At 47.6% G+C, this 15,397-nt stretch overlaps 1 protein-coding gene across 2 annotated transcripts in view; it reads left to right on the top strand.

Annotated features, from left to right (window-relative positions):
- LOC119178488 (uncharacterized) overlaps positions 1-15,397 on the top strand; it is a 95,098-nt gene that overhangs the window by 21,083 nt on the left and 58,618 nt on the right. Inside the window, exon 2 of one of the 2 annotated variants that reach the window (XM_037429696.2) lies at positions 13,105-13,278. In XM_037429696.2, coding sequence (XP_037285593.2) covers positions 13,105-13,278 — 174 coding nt within the window. Of the gene's footprint in view, positions 1-13,104; positions 13,279-13,710; positions 14,418-15,397 lie in introns of those variants that run through there. The other variant, XM_075885316.1, reaches the window with a different exon arrangement.

Genomic DNA, 15,397 nt, shown 5'->3' with positions numbered 1-15,397 from the left:
CCTTCACCGCCCCCCCTTCTCTCGCTGAAGGGAAACCTAGCTATAGCCGCTGTTATGCCTGCGAGTCCACAGCGAACGTCCGTGCCTCTGAAAAAGGTAATCTGTGTCAAGGCCAGCCCGCCTGACGCGAACAACTCAACGGCGTAAACACGCGCGGCGCCTTTCTGGAGCGCACGTGCTGTGAGTCAGCGCAGCCAGCGAGCCCGTAAACAACCGGCGTCTTCCTGTCTGGGGGGGTGACGCAATGCACGGCGACGTCACTCGCCCTTGGGTGCAGCCACCTGCAGCGCAGCCTCTCCAGATTCGATGAGAAAGAAGGACGCGGCCCAGCGGCGACCCCATTGGAGGAGTCTGGCCTCACGACCAGCGGCGCTTCTGGTTGGACATTTGGGTTGGACCCGGGGCATATAAAAGAAGCCCTGCGGCGCGTCGAGAGAGACCCCTTTGACAGGAGACCCATTTGAGAGCAGACCTATGTGTTAGAGAGGAGAGCTCGGCTCTTCGAGTCTCTGTCGGCCGCAGTGCCCAATTTGTAACGCCTCTGTATATATGCTGTACATAAACCTTGTTTAACTCACCGTCGTCTCGTCCGCTCGTCTATCAGCTCAGCGCAGAAGCAGTCGCGAGCTGAGAAACCTACGCTACCAAACGGCTGGTGACCTTCCCTGTGGAGTTCGAAGCAGTGGCGCCTTCGGGACCGTGTTGGCGTCGCCGTCTTTCGAAACAGTGGTTGCAGCGGTGGGATTTCGAGGCGCCCTTCGTAACGTCGTCGGAGGCGCGCGTCGCAACACCGCCTATAGGTCTAGGTGCTCTCGTGACTACCCGTTCAACAAGGGTTAAACCACAATTAGTATGAGAAATTAGGATGTCATGATCCCAATTTGACTCAATGTGACTCACTGGTCATAACATGATTAACGTCACAATCCCGTCGAGTGCATCGTCAAACCATTTCCGACAAACGTGTGACGCATACCCGCGGACGGGTACGTGCCACAGGTGATTGACAGTTTATATCTACCCTGGCACGGTGACAAACAGACATTGGTAATTTTAACTCTTTGGCGTTATAAAATAGCTGACTCAGACAGCTTTTACCGGACGAATGCAAACAATAAATGTCTGTGTCCCAGCAGGAATCGAACCCTATCATTCTGCGTGGCAACGAAGTATTCTTACACATGTGCCACGCTGGGTCTCGGAACTACTTTTCAAATAGTCTCTTGTTCGTGAAACGTAAATGGTGGTTGTAGCGCTGGCTAGTTAATTGTTGATTGATTTATTTGTGGGGTTTGTCGTTCCAGAACCACCATACTATTATGAGAGACGTCGTAGTGAAGAACTCCGGAAATTTCGACCACCTGGGGTGTTCTTTAACCTGCGCCCAAATGAGAGCACACGGGCCTATACAGCATTTCCGCCTCCATCGAAAATGCAGCCGCCGCAGCCAGCATTCGATCCTGTGACCTGCGAGTCAGCACCCGAGTACCTTAACCACTAAACCACCGCGACGGGACGGCTATTGTAGTTAGGCGTCATCCTCTGAAGCTGATGTATACGTAGTGGTGTCCAGGGCTACCATCTGGGCGAGAAGCAGCGCTTCATATCAGCTTACCGCTTTGGCAGCTGGTGTTGCTAATATTATTATTGTTGCAGCTGGCATCACTGCGCAGCTGTAAACAAGTGGTTATATAAAGCATACACGGCTGTTTAATGTTTATGCGTGCACTTGTGCACATTTTTCGTGCCACTTCATAGGGTTTCGCTCACTACACAATTTCAACACGGTCACCTTCCATCCACATGCTTCGGATTAAATCGATTCCCAAGGTGCGTGCGATCTACCGAACTTATTTTTCTACGTCCTTTTACGTCTCCGCCAATATCCATTTTTTTCTTTCGGTGTATAAATATTTTCGTTTTTTTATTTCTTTATTTTCGACGCCTGGCTTTACTCTTTCTTCTTCTTTGCCTTTTCTTAATCGTCACACAGCTGCTCCTCATCGTCAAATTCTCTTCCGATCCTCCTTGCTAATTGCTATACCAAACAAGGCCATCTTTTGCTCTGTTAACCTGCCTGCATAGCTGAGTGGATGCAATGGTCGTGGTTTCAGGACCATCGGCACCATGGTTTCGTGATAACGTTACGCGGTTTCTAATGCTGTCTGGTAGAAATTTTTTCCCCGAGAGTATTTCTTTGACTTTCTTTCTTTTTTGCACTCGTTCTCTCACCCATCCGAGTTATTGTATCTCACAACGGACAAATCAGCGACACGGAAGAGTGGGCGCCGGGCGCACCTGTTCAGGGAGTGCAGCCGAACATTAAGAAAAGGACCAAGAACGCGAGCTACCATTGTGGTATTGCGTTGCACAAGACAGAAAGGCAAAGGTTATTCATCAAAGTGCTAGTTTCAATGAACGCGTAACGAAATAACGCAAAGCAAAACGACTCCGTTGTAAGAGGATATTAGGTTGGCAATTTCAATCTGAAATCTCATTCACGTCTTCGTCTTTTGCAATTTTCTAATTGCGGAAAACGCCCGTCTGTGGAGTAGCTCCTGCAAGCGTGTACACCTTGTTTGATACCTTAGCTGTATAATCCAGAATCCGCTCCTTAATGCGCCATTGTGGTGAAGAACCCCTGCGATAATGTACGTATATTATGCGCTTCTGGGATGTACAGCATAAAAAAAGTACATTGGAAGTTTTCTTTAAAGCATCTCTCTCTCTCTCTTTTCAGCCATCTCTTTACAAACTAGAATATAACGATTCGTACATAAAACTCGTGAGGAGTTTCGTCTGCGACGCATTTACACCGAGGCTTTAAATGTCCTACTTTCAAAAAGTCGTGGCAAGAGCCTTGGTGAAAGGCACAAGGTCGCGTTTGACCGATGTTTTGAACAGGCATGATGAGGTGGAGAAGCCGAGGCACTGCGCCGACCAAGGTGAAAACTTAAAACAGGCAGTGGACATTCCTCTGGACGATGGTAGCAAGAGAATGAAACTGTATTGTAGGAGTACGGTTGTCCTCGTAAACTTCCGTCTCACACCACAGAATGCGGAAGCTAGAAAGGAATTGGGAGTTGGCGAAACGTCTGCATCCATTCAAGTAGTGTCGATGCGTCAACCGATCATTAAGTACGTTCACCTCCCGCGTACCGACTTCCCCTTTTGCCTCGCCATGTGAAAGAAACCGCTCTGACTTAGCAAATCAACGCACTCCACACCAGCATGCGCAACAGACCTGCAGGGGATCACGTGCAAAAGCTTGTGTACACGTGCGCTCAGACGGCTTCGCCCTCTGCACATCGAAGTGTTGAGACCCACGCTGCCCGCGTTGTGGTCATCCGAGGTGCACCCTCCAGCACATGCTGTGGCAGTGTCACGACTTGCAAGGGGGCTCAGGGTCTCCCTCCACTGAGGAAGACTGGCTCCAGCTTATCACCAGCTCCGCAAAGGACCAGCAGCTAAGGGCTGTCCAGAGAGCCCGCGAAGTCGCCGAGAGCTTCAACCTCCCGGTGCCATCGTGGGCGGGGCCCCCAGACGGTACCCCCTGACGGTGGCATTCTCGTCTTCTCAGGACCAAATAAAGTTCTTTGACTGACTGACTGACTGACGCGTCAAGCGTGAATGAATTAGGCACGAATTGATACAATTGTCGGTCTAGATGATCTAATGTTAAAACATTCGGAATATGTACTGGGACTTGGGCTGATTGCGTGCGCAGTCTGAGTATTCTTATTAGTTGATTTTGTCTAAATAGTTTTAGTGGTTGTTCGGGCGTTAGACACCTCGACATCCGCAATGCTGGTCGTGTTTCTGGCCGAAGGAATGATATCGGTGAACTTGCGCGAAGCCGCGTACCTCTTCTTACCCGAATCAGTGCGTCAGATATGATTAGCTCGCTCACTGCCTTCTTATTGAGAGCAATGCCTCTAATTCATTTACCCCCGTATTCACAAACGCTCCTCAACTCGACTTTCACCCTTCACTTGACAGAGTTGAGCACTGCGCCGCTGCTCGGCTGAGAATGACGCTGGGCTACTCAGGAATCGCAGCAGATTGTTGATGATATGCAGTGACTTTCCGTATCTAGAGACGGCGTTCGCATCGGCTTTCACAAGTGAAAGGTCGTTCTGGGGTACAGCAAAAGTCTGATTGATTGATATGTGGGGTTTAACGTCCCAAAACCCCCATATGATTATGAGAGACGCCGTAGTGGAGGGCTCTGGAAATTTTTACCACCTGGGGTTCTTTAACGTGCGCCCAAATCTGAACACATGGGCCTACGACATTTCCGCCTCCATCGGAAATGCAGCCGTCGCAGCCAGGATTCAATCCCGCGGCTTGCGGGTCAGCAGCCGAGTGCCTTAGCCACTAGACCACCGCGGCGGGGCCACAGCAAAAGTCTGACGCGGAACTTGAGCTAAATATTGAGTGAATATATGAACGTTGAGTTTGTAACCAACCTTCGTCCTGTGTAGAAAGTGCGTGTTCTCAAAAAAGAACGTTCGACAAAGAAAACGACATAAAGAGCGTCAGAAATCCATTAACGTTTCTCCAGCAGTGATGTGCGTTCCATGACACAAATGTCGCTCCTAGTGGGTATAATAATGCTTAAGCATTATGGCTAATTTCGCCAAAATGCGGCCTTTGTAGGAAAGGAGGACACGTTTTGGAAAAGTGGAAAGGTCAAAGTTAATAGAGTAAAAAAAAGTAAAGAGGACGTAATGCAGCAATAATGCATCGGATGAGATGGAAATAGATTTTAAAGAACGAAGAACATCCCGCTGATTACTTTGAAAGAAATTGCCGCTAAAGAAACACAAAAATACGACTTAGCTTACACGTATAACATGTGTTACAGTTTTTGTACAGTTCTTTCAAAATATGTGATTTCTGCACTTTTATTGTGTAGTTCGGTAGTGAGAATGAACACGTTTATTTTGGAATGTAGTTTAATTTACAATAGCGTGACTATTGCAAAACTCGTTCATCTCTGGCTGCGTACTCGAAGTCAGCATTTCGTGCATGATTCTGAACATTGGAGAGACGACTGGTGGCTGGCAGATTCTGTAGTTTGTAAGCGCGGATGTCAATGCGGACACGATGACTCCTTGTGTAATCCATGTACGCTATCCGATGTTGAGTCATGTCCCGTTGTTACATAGGAAACGCGAGGCGGATGAGTGCGGCAGGACTCGATAAAGCAAACGGCTGTTATACGTATACGATTGACAGACGTCCCTCTCTAGCCCCGTCGTGGTGGTCCAGTAGCTAAGGTACTCGGCTGCTGACCGGCAGGTCACGGATTTGAATTCCGTCGGCGGTGGCTGCATTTTCGACGGAGGCGAAAATGCTGTGGGCCCGTGTGCTCAGATTTGAGTGCACGTCAAAGAACCCCAGGTGGTCAAAATTTCCGGAGCCATTCACTACGACGCCTCTTATAATCATATATGGTGGTTTTGGGACGTTAAACCCCACGTATCAATCAATCATCAATCGACCCTCGCTACTTCCTATCTCTCTGCCGAGGCTACAGCTTTCGTGAAAGCATTCCGGAGGTTCTTTATCAAGGTCGCTTCACCTCTAATAATGGACGACGTACTGTTGTCCTCATGGTGGCCGATATGCCGAACGTAATCGTGCGGTGATTGCGAGAACGTAGCGGTAAAACTGAAGGACATTAAACGGTATATGAAGGGGCTTTTGAATAGCCGCTTAAAGTACACTCACACAAAAGAAACGAGTGTTTTATCCCTTCACGTCGTTTCCCGTTCTCATGACCCAGTTAGGGACATCAGCAATTCGCGTGATGTGAAGATTAAATGCGCTCTCGATTGGTCAACATGCATGGAAGAAAGATCTGTTGTCAATTTCTTCGTATACTCTGCTCTACCATGCAGTCGCATGAACGTTCTGCCTTGTATTGCATGTCTATCGTGCGCGATCAACTTATTTAAGATCGTTTTATGCATAACAGAGTATAGAAAACATTAGAATTCAACCGACCAAAGGAACAAGCAGGATTTCGAACAGGCTACTCAACAATCGACCACATTCATACTATCAATCAGGTAATAGAGAAATGCTCAGAATATAACCAACCACTATACATAGCCTTCATAGATTACGAGAAGGCGTTTGATTCAGTAGAAGTATCAGCCGTCATGCAGACACTGCGGAGTCAGGGCGTCGATGAAGTATATATAAACATCCTGGAAGAAATCTACAGGGGATCAACTGCTACCATAGTGCTTCATAAAGGGAGCAACAGAATACCAATCAAGAAGGATGTAAGGCAGGGGGACACAATCTCCCCAATGCTATTTACCGCGTGCTTACAGGAGGTTTTCAGAAGCCTAGAATGGGAAAAGTTAGGGATAAGAGTTAATGGAGAGTACCTTAGCAACCTGCGCTTCGCCGATGACATTGCATTGCTGAGTAACTCAGGGACGCATTGCAACTCATGATTACGGAGTTAGACAAGGAGAGCAGAAAGGTGGGTCTTAAAATTAATCTGCAGAAAACGAAAGTAATGTACAACAACCTCGGAAGAGAGCAGCGCTTCGAGATAGGTAATAGTGCACTTCAATTTGTAAAAGACTATGTCTACTTAGGGCAGGTAATAACCGCGGAGCCGAACCATGAGATTGAAGTAACTAGAAGAATGGAGTGGAGCACATTTGGCAAGCACTCTCAAATTATGACAGGTAGATTGCCACTATCCTTCAAGAGGAAGGTATATAACAGCTGTATTTTGTCGGTACTTAGCTACGGAGCAGAAACCTAGAGACTTACAAAGAGGGTGCAGCTTAAATTGAGGACGACGCAGCGAGCAACGGAAAGAAAAATGGTAGGTGTAACGTCAACAGACCAGAAAAGAGCAGAGTGGATTAGGTAACAAACGGGGGTTAAGGATATCATAGTTGAAATCAAGAAGAGAAAATGGACATGGGCCGGGAATGTAGCGCGTAGACAGGATAACCGCTGGTCATTAAGGGTAACTAACTGGATTCCCAGAGAAGGCAAGCGGGTTAAGGGGAGACAGAAGGTTAGGTGGGCCTATGAGATTAAAAAGTTTGCGGGTATAAATTGGCAGCAGCAAGCACAGGACCGGGTTAACTGGTGGAACATGGGAGAGGCCTTTGTCCTGCAGTGGACGTAGTCAGGCTGATGATGACGATGATGCATTTTCGACTGCGCAAGCAAAGATGGAAGCGTATAGCCGAAAAGCGCGAAATCATAACCCGTGCGTAGCTGTCAAGTGTGCTCGTTGGTAGGAACGAGAGAAAGAGCTTCTCGTAAAGTGACACTGCCGCCACAAATGAGCGTCTCAGAACACCGGCCGTGAATTGTCACGCACCCAAGAAATGACGTCACTATAGACACAGTATCGCTGTGTGACCTTCGCTCTTTGCAGTCTGTGAAACGAACACTCGCATACTAACACTTTTGCCCCGCCGCGGTGATCTAGTGGCTATAAGGTACGCCTTGGTTGCTGACTCGCATGTCGTGGGATCGAATCCCGGCTGCGGCGGCTGCATTTCCGATGGAGGCGGAAATGTTGTAGGCCCCAATGCTCAGATTTGAGCGCACATTAAAAGACCCCAGGTGGTCGAAATTTCCGGAGCCCTCCACTACGGCGTCTCTCTTGGTGGTTTTGGGACGTTAAACCCCACAAATCAATCAATCTAAAAGTAATTTCGCCAGGGCCACTGAGCGGACGCCGGGAGATTATTGCGGTAACGTTTTGGGAACTGTGGATTTGTATTTTGCGTGTAGATAGATGAACACTAAACACTGATGATATCGTGTTTACTTACCCTCGCTAAGGCTGTTGAGAAGCAGTGTTTCATCGACATGTGATTGTACGCTAACGTATCTATCATAGATATGCGCAGAGAAATACGTTGCCAGATGCACACACTGATAAATCTCGCCATGGCGCTGCCACCGAGGTTGCATTGTAGTTTTTCCTCGCGGCTTTGTCAGTACGCTATTATGTCCGCTCGCGTGCGCGTGTCGTGAAAAACCGTGGGGTCGTCTTCCTTCTGCGCACGATGCGGACGCATAAGATGCCGAGTGAAAGCTGAGATTATATAGGATTCACTCTCCTCCACTCGCATACCTTACGCTTCGGATGTTGTGCGAATGCCCTTGTGAGCAGCTGGACTCGCAAGCAAGCTCTTTAGAACCCGTGAAATCCTATAGGCCAGGGGGGCATCGACCGTCTGTCTAGGGCCTAAATAAAGCAAGAACTATGAATGCGTATGATTGTAAAGATACAATGGCTGTTTCATCACGCTCTCTCATTTCGACACTGCAGGATCGGTACTCGGCGCGCGCAGCTGCTCCAGACCTGCACTTTCTGAGAGCGGGAATTTCGCTGGGCGTCTTGCCTCTTTCGTACACGCCTCGGTATTCGGTTACAAGGGTGCGTGGTGAACAATGCTGCGCCCGCAAGCAACTGTACTATTAAGCACGCCTTCGTTTGCGATTGCCATCCGTGGTAGCCTAGTTTAGCGTTGTAAAAGACCGCAGCATTCCCAAAATGGTTGCTTTCTCGAGGGTTTGATCCCATGATGCGTTGCAAAAGCATCCGTGCACTTTACTTTAGATGCGCGATAAAAAACCTCATTTAGTAAAATTACTGCCCAGCCTTCCAATACGATGTGCCCCGCAGTCATGTTGCGCTCAGCTCGAATAACGTAGTTAATTTAGTATTTTATTAGCAGTTGCAGCTGTGCCGTGTAATAGCTTCTACGCAGATAACTGCTCTTAGTACGTTTTGTAATGTACACAGCTTTCTGTACCAACCGTTAAAGTAGGCTTGTGACGAGCTGCTTTGCAAGCGTAAGTGTTGCGGAGAGGGCGCGTATACATTCCATTTCAATTCCATTCCAGGGAATAAGGACTTGCCGCAATTCCATGCCTTTCAATTCCTCGGAATGAAAAAAATAACCCATTCCGACTCCGGGAATGGCCGGGCAGTTCAGTTCCATTCCTGTTTTTCCTCAACGTTGGAAATGCATCTTGATAGTTTTATTGAGCCAATAATGAACGTCCCTATAAAGCTTATGTCGCGACGAGATCCACCAAGAACTGCAAAAGTACGCGAAACACGTAACCAAGGTCGAGGGATAATAGCTTGGTGGCATATCTCGCTCAGTGCAACAACCCTACTATAATTCGCACAGGAGCACTTCTTCCTCTACATATAGTGTTTGCATGGTGAGCATGTTAAACGAATGTGATATTTTAATTTTGTTTTGAGCTTAAAGTTTTTAATGTTACTAAAATTTAATTAAAGGGGTACGAAACTAGATATGATGGTATTACAGAAACAGTGCACCACCGCTCGGGCACCTTGCGGCTTTGCGTCGAATACCGAACAGCGAGCCACACTACTCATGAGCACTCAAGCTTGACAAGCGCGTCTCGCAAGCATGGGTGGGTGGGGGGGGGGGGGGGGGAGAGCAGAACTTTCTGTGTTCGCCCTTACGCAGCTACGCATTGTCTTCCTTGTCGCAAAAGGTTATTTACGTGTGTGGAATAATAAACTGCTCGCGAGATGAAGATTACGCTGTGCGTACAGTATTCGCATGCAGTATTCGGCACTTTTGTGTGAGGTATCAACGGGAACCAACTCGCAGGGATAATTCGCGTGTATCTTCAGTATCTGTCGTGATAATTAATTTGTTGGTAGGCTAACTTATGCCTCGGTTTCTCTTTTACAAATTGGCATATTGTCCCCACTTTTTCAACGCACCAACAATTGGTATGGGCTAACTAAAGGTGTACATAGAGAATACGTTGTCCCTTTGGACTTCGATAGAATTTGTACTCAGGCCTACGTGACTAATTTGGGCGTGATACTACAGTTGTAGCTATCAAGGGTGTAGCAAAATACGTTCCTCTGTAATTACCTCTTTGTTTGGGGTGCGAGCACGGATATATGCCGAGTCGCAGGGACCGAACGAAGTTGCCGAGAAGAGGATAAAAAAAAAGATAATGACCACACCCCGGAACAGTGAGAGTGCGGGATGACCAGCTCGGAGATTGAAATTCAGAAACGTGTTACCTTCTGCGCTTGATCTACCGAATGCCTGACCTTCTGAGCACGTTCGTCAATTGCTCACTAGTTCTTTGGTCACCAGGCTTACGTCATAAAAAGTGCTTACGCGTCCTCGTGATTTTAAAATGCTGAAAAAAGGCCTCAAGCAGGACAAGGTGCAAAAAGAGGCCGTATTTTGACTTTATTCATCGAAATTTTTTCACGCAGTGTTATGAGCTAAATTGGCGCTTCGCCGCGTAGTTTGAAAACACGAATGGTGAATAACGGCATTTTTAACGGCTGGTTCTAAAAAGAATTGAGATAAAAAAAATTGCCGTCTACACCAATTTATGTGTTGCGCTTCACAAACATGAGCTGCGTCTACACCAATTTATGTGTTGCGCTTCACAAACATGAGCTGCTCGAGCGTGAACCACTGGACGCAAGAGCCTGTGCGGTAGTGCATTATGGTAGTGCTTCTCTAGCCGCCAACGGACGCGGGGGGGGGGGGGGGGCGGCAGCTTTCCACGCGGGCCTTCCTCCACCCCAGAACTGAGCGAACTTGGTTTTTCTTCGGCGCGAATCGTCGCGTCGGGACTGAGGGAGGCGCCGCTGTGGCCGTGGTTACGCGGGCTTTCTTGGTCCGCGCGGTTTCCCGAACCAATACTTTCAAAAGCTTATTCTCTCTCTCTCTCTGTCTGTACGGAGGGGGATCGCGTATACAGTTCATCGTGTACGACTGCGTGCTGCGCTGACCTGCAGACCTTCGCCCGGAGAGTTTCGGCCGAAGGCGTCCATGTGTCTAGACAGGGGGACAGTCGTGCACGCGGCGGTTGAGGTCTTGGCGGATTTCGAGAACGCCCGAGACGCCTACGCGTATGTGCTACCAGCTGAATGGCGCAGTCACGCATCATTCGCGATTTCAGCCAAAAAGAAGGGGGGGGGGGGTGTATGTGTTGAGAGGGCGCGCAAGCTGCATGGTATACGAAAGCTTCCGAGTCGCTGACGGCGACTTAGCGCAAAGATAAGGGTCGAGCGACTGCAGGCGGCTATGGCGCTGCCGAGGAGGGGGGGGGGGGGATAAAGCGTAAAATAAGTGTGGTGTGGAGTGGGTGCTGCCGCCGTAGTTCTACTCGACCGCGGTTACACGAAGAATAAAGACCAACTTCGGAAGAATGGAATCGATATAAGGATATAGTTGTAGTAATAATAACTGTTTGGGTTTACCATACCAAACCCACCATATGATTATGAGAGATGCCGTAGTGGAGGGCTCCGGAAATTTAGACACCTGGGCTTCTATAACGTGCACCTAATCAAAGCACACCGGCCTCAAGCATTTTCCCTCCATCAAAAATGCGACGGTGTGGTCGGGATTCAACCCCGTGACTTGCGGATCATCCGCCGAGTGCCTAAATAGCCACTACACCACCGTGGCGGATTTAGTAGGCACGTTGCTTAGAGATGTACCGTGCTTGTAATCAGTCGTCATTTTAAAAATGCTGCTTTATTGTTGAATTCGAGGCTCTGATTTACTAATCTTCGAAGTTTGAAAAAAAAAAAAAACAGCATGTGAACGAAAACGTGCTCCATTTCCGGGAAAAGACGTTATTCCATTCCCAATCCATTCCGGACGAAAAATGCTTAATTCCATTCCCATTCCATTCCTCCAAGCATTGCGTTCATTCCATGCCCATTCCATTGCGGGGCCGCAAAATTGTAGAATGACCGCGGAATCATTCCAATTCCAGAGTGGCAATACCGCAATACTGGTGAGTATACGTGTCCTAAAACGGCACACGTATATCTATTACCACAGCAACCGAATGGGCGCTTTATTTTACGGTTCTTTGTAAACACCCCAGCCTTCCTTGTATTCTCTCCCTCTCTCTCAATCCTGGAAGTACTACTTAAGTAATGAGCCTCTTGATACAAACTTACTCACTCGGTGCATGTTGGGGATTGTTTCGCTGCTCAGGTGTTGTTTTCGTTTCATTAGACGTGGTTCGTAAGATGGAGGTCCTGTCCCTATTTTGTTTCTGGCCTAGTCTTTCTGGTTTTGGTTTGCCTAAATTACGTATCACTCTTATATGCTGTTATTTAATCCTATAGAACTCTATTTTTCATAGAACTGCACCTTACGTATTTTGATGAGTACTTGTTTCTTCTTTCGTATTATGTTTATCGAATCTCTTTCTTGTATAAGTGTTTAGTACGCTGCCCCGCCGCGGTGGTCTAGTGGCTAAGGTACTCGGCTGCTGACCCGCAGGTCGCGGGATCAAATCCCGGCTGCGGTGGCTGCATTTCCGATGGAGGCGGAAATGTTGTAGGCCCGTGTGCTCAGATTTGGGTGCACGTTAAAGAACCCCAGGTGGTCAAAATTTCCGGAGCCCTCCACTACGGCGTCTCTCATAATCATATGCTGGTTTTGGGACGTTAAACCCCACATATCAATCAATCTGCGCATTGTGATAATCATCATCACCTGTTTGACTCTCTGTCCTGATCGTCACATTGAGTCATTATCATTAACGTGTGTGTGTGCGCTCTGCTTCGCTTCCGAGGCCTTGCGTCTAATAAATGCCTTCTAAAGGAAGACGTTGTAGTATATTTGTTAAGTAGCTGCAAATATAAAAGAACGAGAAATGTGCGGACTCGTTGCGCAAATCCATTGACGCTGCACGTGTCATCAGTACACAATATTAACTTGGATAGGCTAATTGGTTCAAAGAGAACACCACCCAGCTAGGCGGGGTCAGAGGAAATAATAGTGATTGCTTATCATAGTCGATCACGAATACGGTGCGACTTCGCTTATAACATTTTTATGTGCAACGCTGCAAAACTGAAGTACAAAACCGGTTTTGCCATATGACAGCTGGTACTGGCTGGTCTTGGCTAGATATGACTAAGTGATGCTATTATTGTAAACGCCGTTGAACAGCAATGTTTAATTTCGATTCAGTGAGAGACCTTTGTGAACATTTTTGCGAATGTGATCTGACAAGGGCTAACCTCCGAAGGTGCTGGGTTCTCTCTGCTCGCAGATGCCTCAGCGCTTTGCGGGAAAGCTGTGCAGATTCCTGTTTGAGCATCTCGATCAAAGGACATTCGGCGAGCAGCTGGTATGGCTCGACCGACGGGCAGGCGTGTTCCAGCTGCTCTGGAAGCACGGCAACGGAAGTGCACATGAGCCGTACAGAGATTGCGCCGTATTCATGGTTAGCAACCCTTTTTCGATACTTCACTTGGGTACTCAGTCTTATAAACAGCAGGCAGCGCTGTTACTGAAGTGCGACTCCGGGCATTTCGCAGCTCAGCATATTAAACGTGATAGCGTTTAAGAGCTTGTTTTCCAGGAATCCCGGCGTCGGAATCGGCGTTAGCGTCGTTGGTTCTGAGCGAGAAGTCATCTTTGCGTGACCGAAAAGTCGATAAACATGCAAATAAAATCAGTAATAAAATTTTGGGTCTGAGTGGGGATGGAAGCCAGGACAGAACTCAGCGACAATAATCGCACAACTGCGTGAGCATTCAAATGCCTACATACGAATATACTTAGCAAGTCCAGAAAAAGAGGAAAAGTTATTCGAAAGGTTGGTAAGCATCAGCACCTCATCAAGGTGGGGTGCCAGTCTGGTTATTTGTAAATGTCGTTCAGATGAAGAGCCATACGCATGGAATGCATGCTTGAATCAGTCGTGGGTTCTGCACCATGCCTCTGCTTGTGAATGCCGTAAAAAATAGCTTTCTCTGCTTGGAAATTCAGCGAAAGTAACCTTCGTGCTTTACCGAACACACGCGTCCTGTGTACATGCTTCACGATATGACATGAAGTATTGCCGTAAAAATGCGTGGTACAATTGTACATAGCCATCGGGCGTCAGAATATAGAAATATAATGAGGATTTCATAGTTTAAAGCCAATCACCCACTACAAAAGGCACACGCATTACTGCACCTTTAAGATCTCGTAGTGGTTGCATCAGAAGTTTGAAAAAAAAAAAATATACACTGAGTGTTTGAAGTACGCGCGAGGAAAAGAATATCATTATCACGTTCAACTCAAATTTTTAGGGGCCAAGCACCTTAAGGTGTAGGCTTGTCTGCCGTAGTAGTCTGCAGTGTCGTAGCCACGTCTAGTACATGAAGTGTTTAATAGATGTCACTCGCATTGCTCGTACTCAAATTAATCACTCTATGACGCAGAGGCGCGCGCCAGGCAGACAGACAGACTGAACAAGTTCCTTCATCATCATTCACTGCTTGGATATGGCGTATCGATTGCAAAAAATTCATGGAGGATTCACGGGTTCCCGATGTACTTCCGGAATTTCGCCCACTCATCATCCTTCACTACGTAAATATGCTGTGATTTTTGTTTATATTTGACGCTTCTTGGTTCATGGTGTGTCGGTGAAGGAGGCGTTTCGAACATATCACCGTGGTTTCGACCTGCGGACTCGTCTCGTTCAAGGTCTTGGAAAATACAAGTTTACTCTTCGAAACGTTTGGTCCAACAGCGCGCCGTGTTTCAAGAATACTTCACGACTTCCAGTATGCATCTTCTCCCGAACTTCTGCCATACTACATTAATACAGCATTCAACGCGTGACTGCAGGCGACGCTTAGACAAGCGGACAAGTCTTCGTCAATATTGCAACGTCTTAGTGCGCGTGTATATGCTTGGTAGCTCCTCCAAAGTTCAAACCAGAACACAGGAGGAGGAGGAGGAGGAGGAAAAACAACTCCGAGAAGGGGGTGGGGGAGCAAAAGGGGCTAGTGTGCCGAATCATGTGAGCCGAAAGGATCCCGGCCCGCCGATTTTTTTTTCTTGGTGCGCAAAACGTTACTCGAAAAAAAAAAAGTCACAGTTTCGCCTGCGATGCAATAAATGCAATACAGTGGCGGATCCAGAGGGGGGGGGGGGTCCCCAAAGCATGTCAGCACCCCCTCCCTCTCTCTTCAGTGCTTGCCTGCGATCAGTACCTGCTATGACCAGTTAGGACGAATGAGTAGAACTATTGTGGGCATACATTAACAGTATTTATGCCACAACAGGGTTTTTGTGCTAGTAAAAACGAAAAGTAATGACCATGCCCACCTTTCAGGTGTTAATTTAAGTGACCGCCCACCATAAAATATGTGGCTGGATCCGCCTATGATGCGATATCAACTTACTCGAATGTTTTACGAAGCAAGGCTGGCATATTTAGGAGTAATAATACTTGTAGTAAACATGCGCTTGCTAATTAACCAAGTTTACAGCTGCGCAGCCACAGTAGATGACCACAGCAAGGCTCGTGCGTAGTGACGGCGTCGATAAGAAGTGCCTCCCGT

This window comes from Rhipicephalus microplus, chromosome 1 (genome assembly GCF_043290135.1).
Source record: "Rhipicephalus microplus isolate Deutch F79 chromosome 1, USDA_Rmic, whole genome shotgun sequence".
NCBI lineage: Eukaryota > Metazoa > Arthropoda > Arachnida > Ixodida > Ixodidae > Rhipicephalus > Rhipicephalus microplus.
This window is presented reverse-complemented; position numbering and strand designations above follow the sequence as displayed.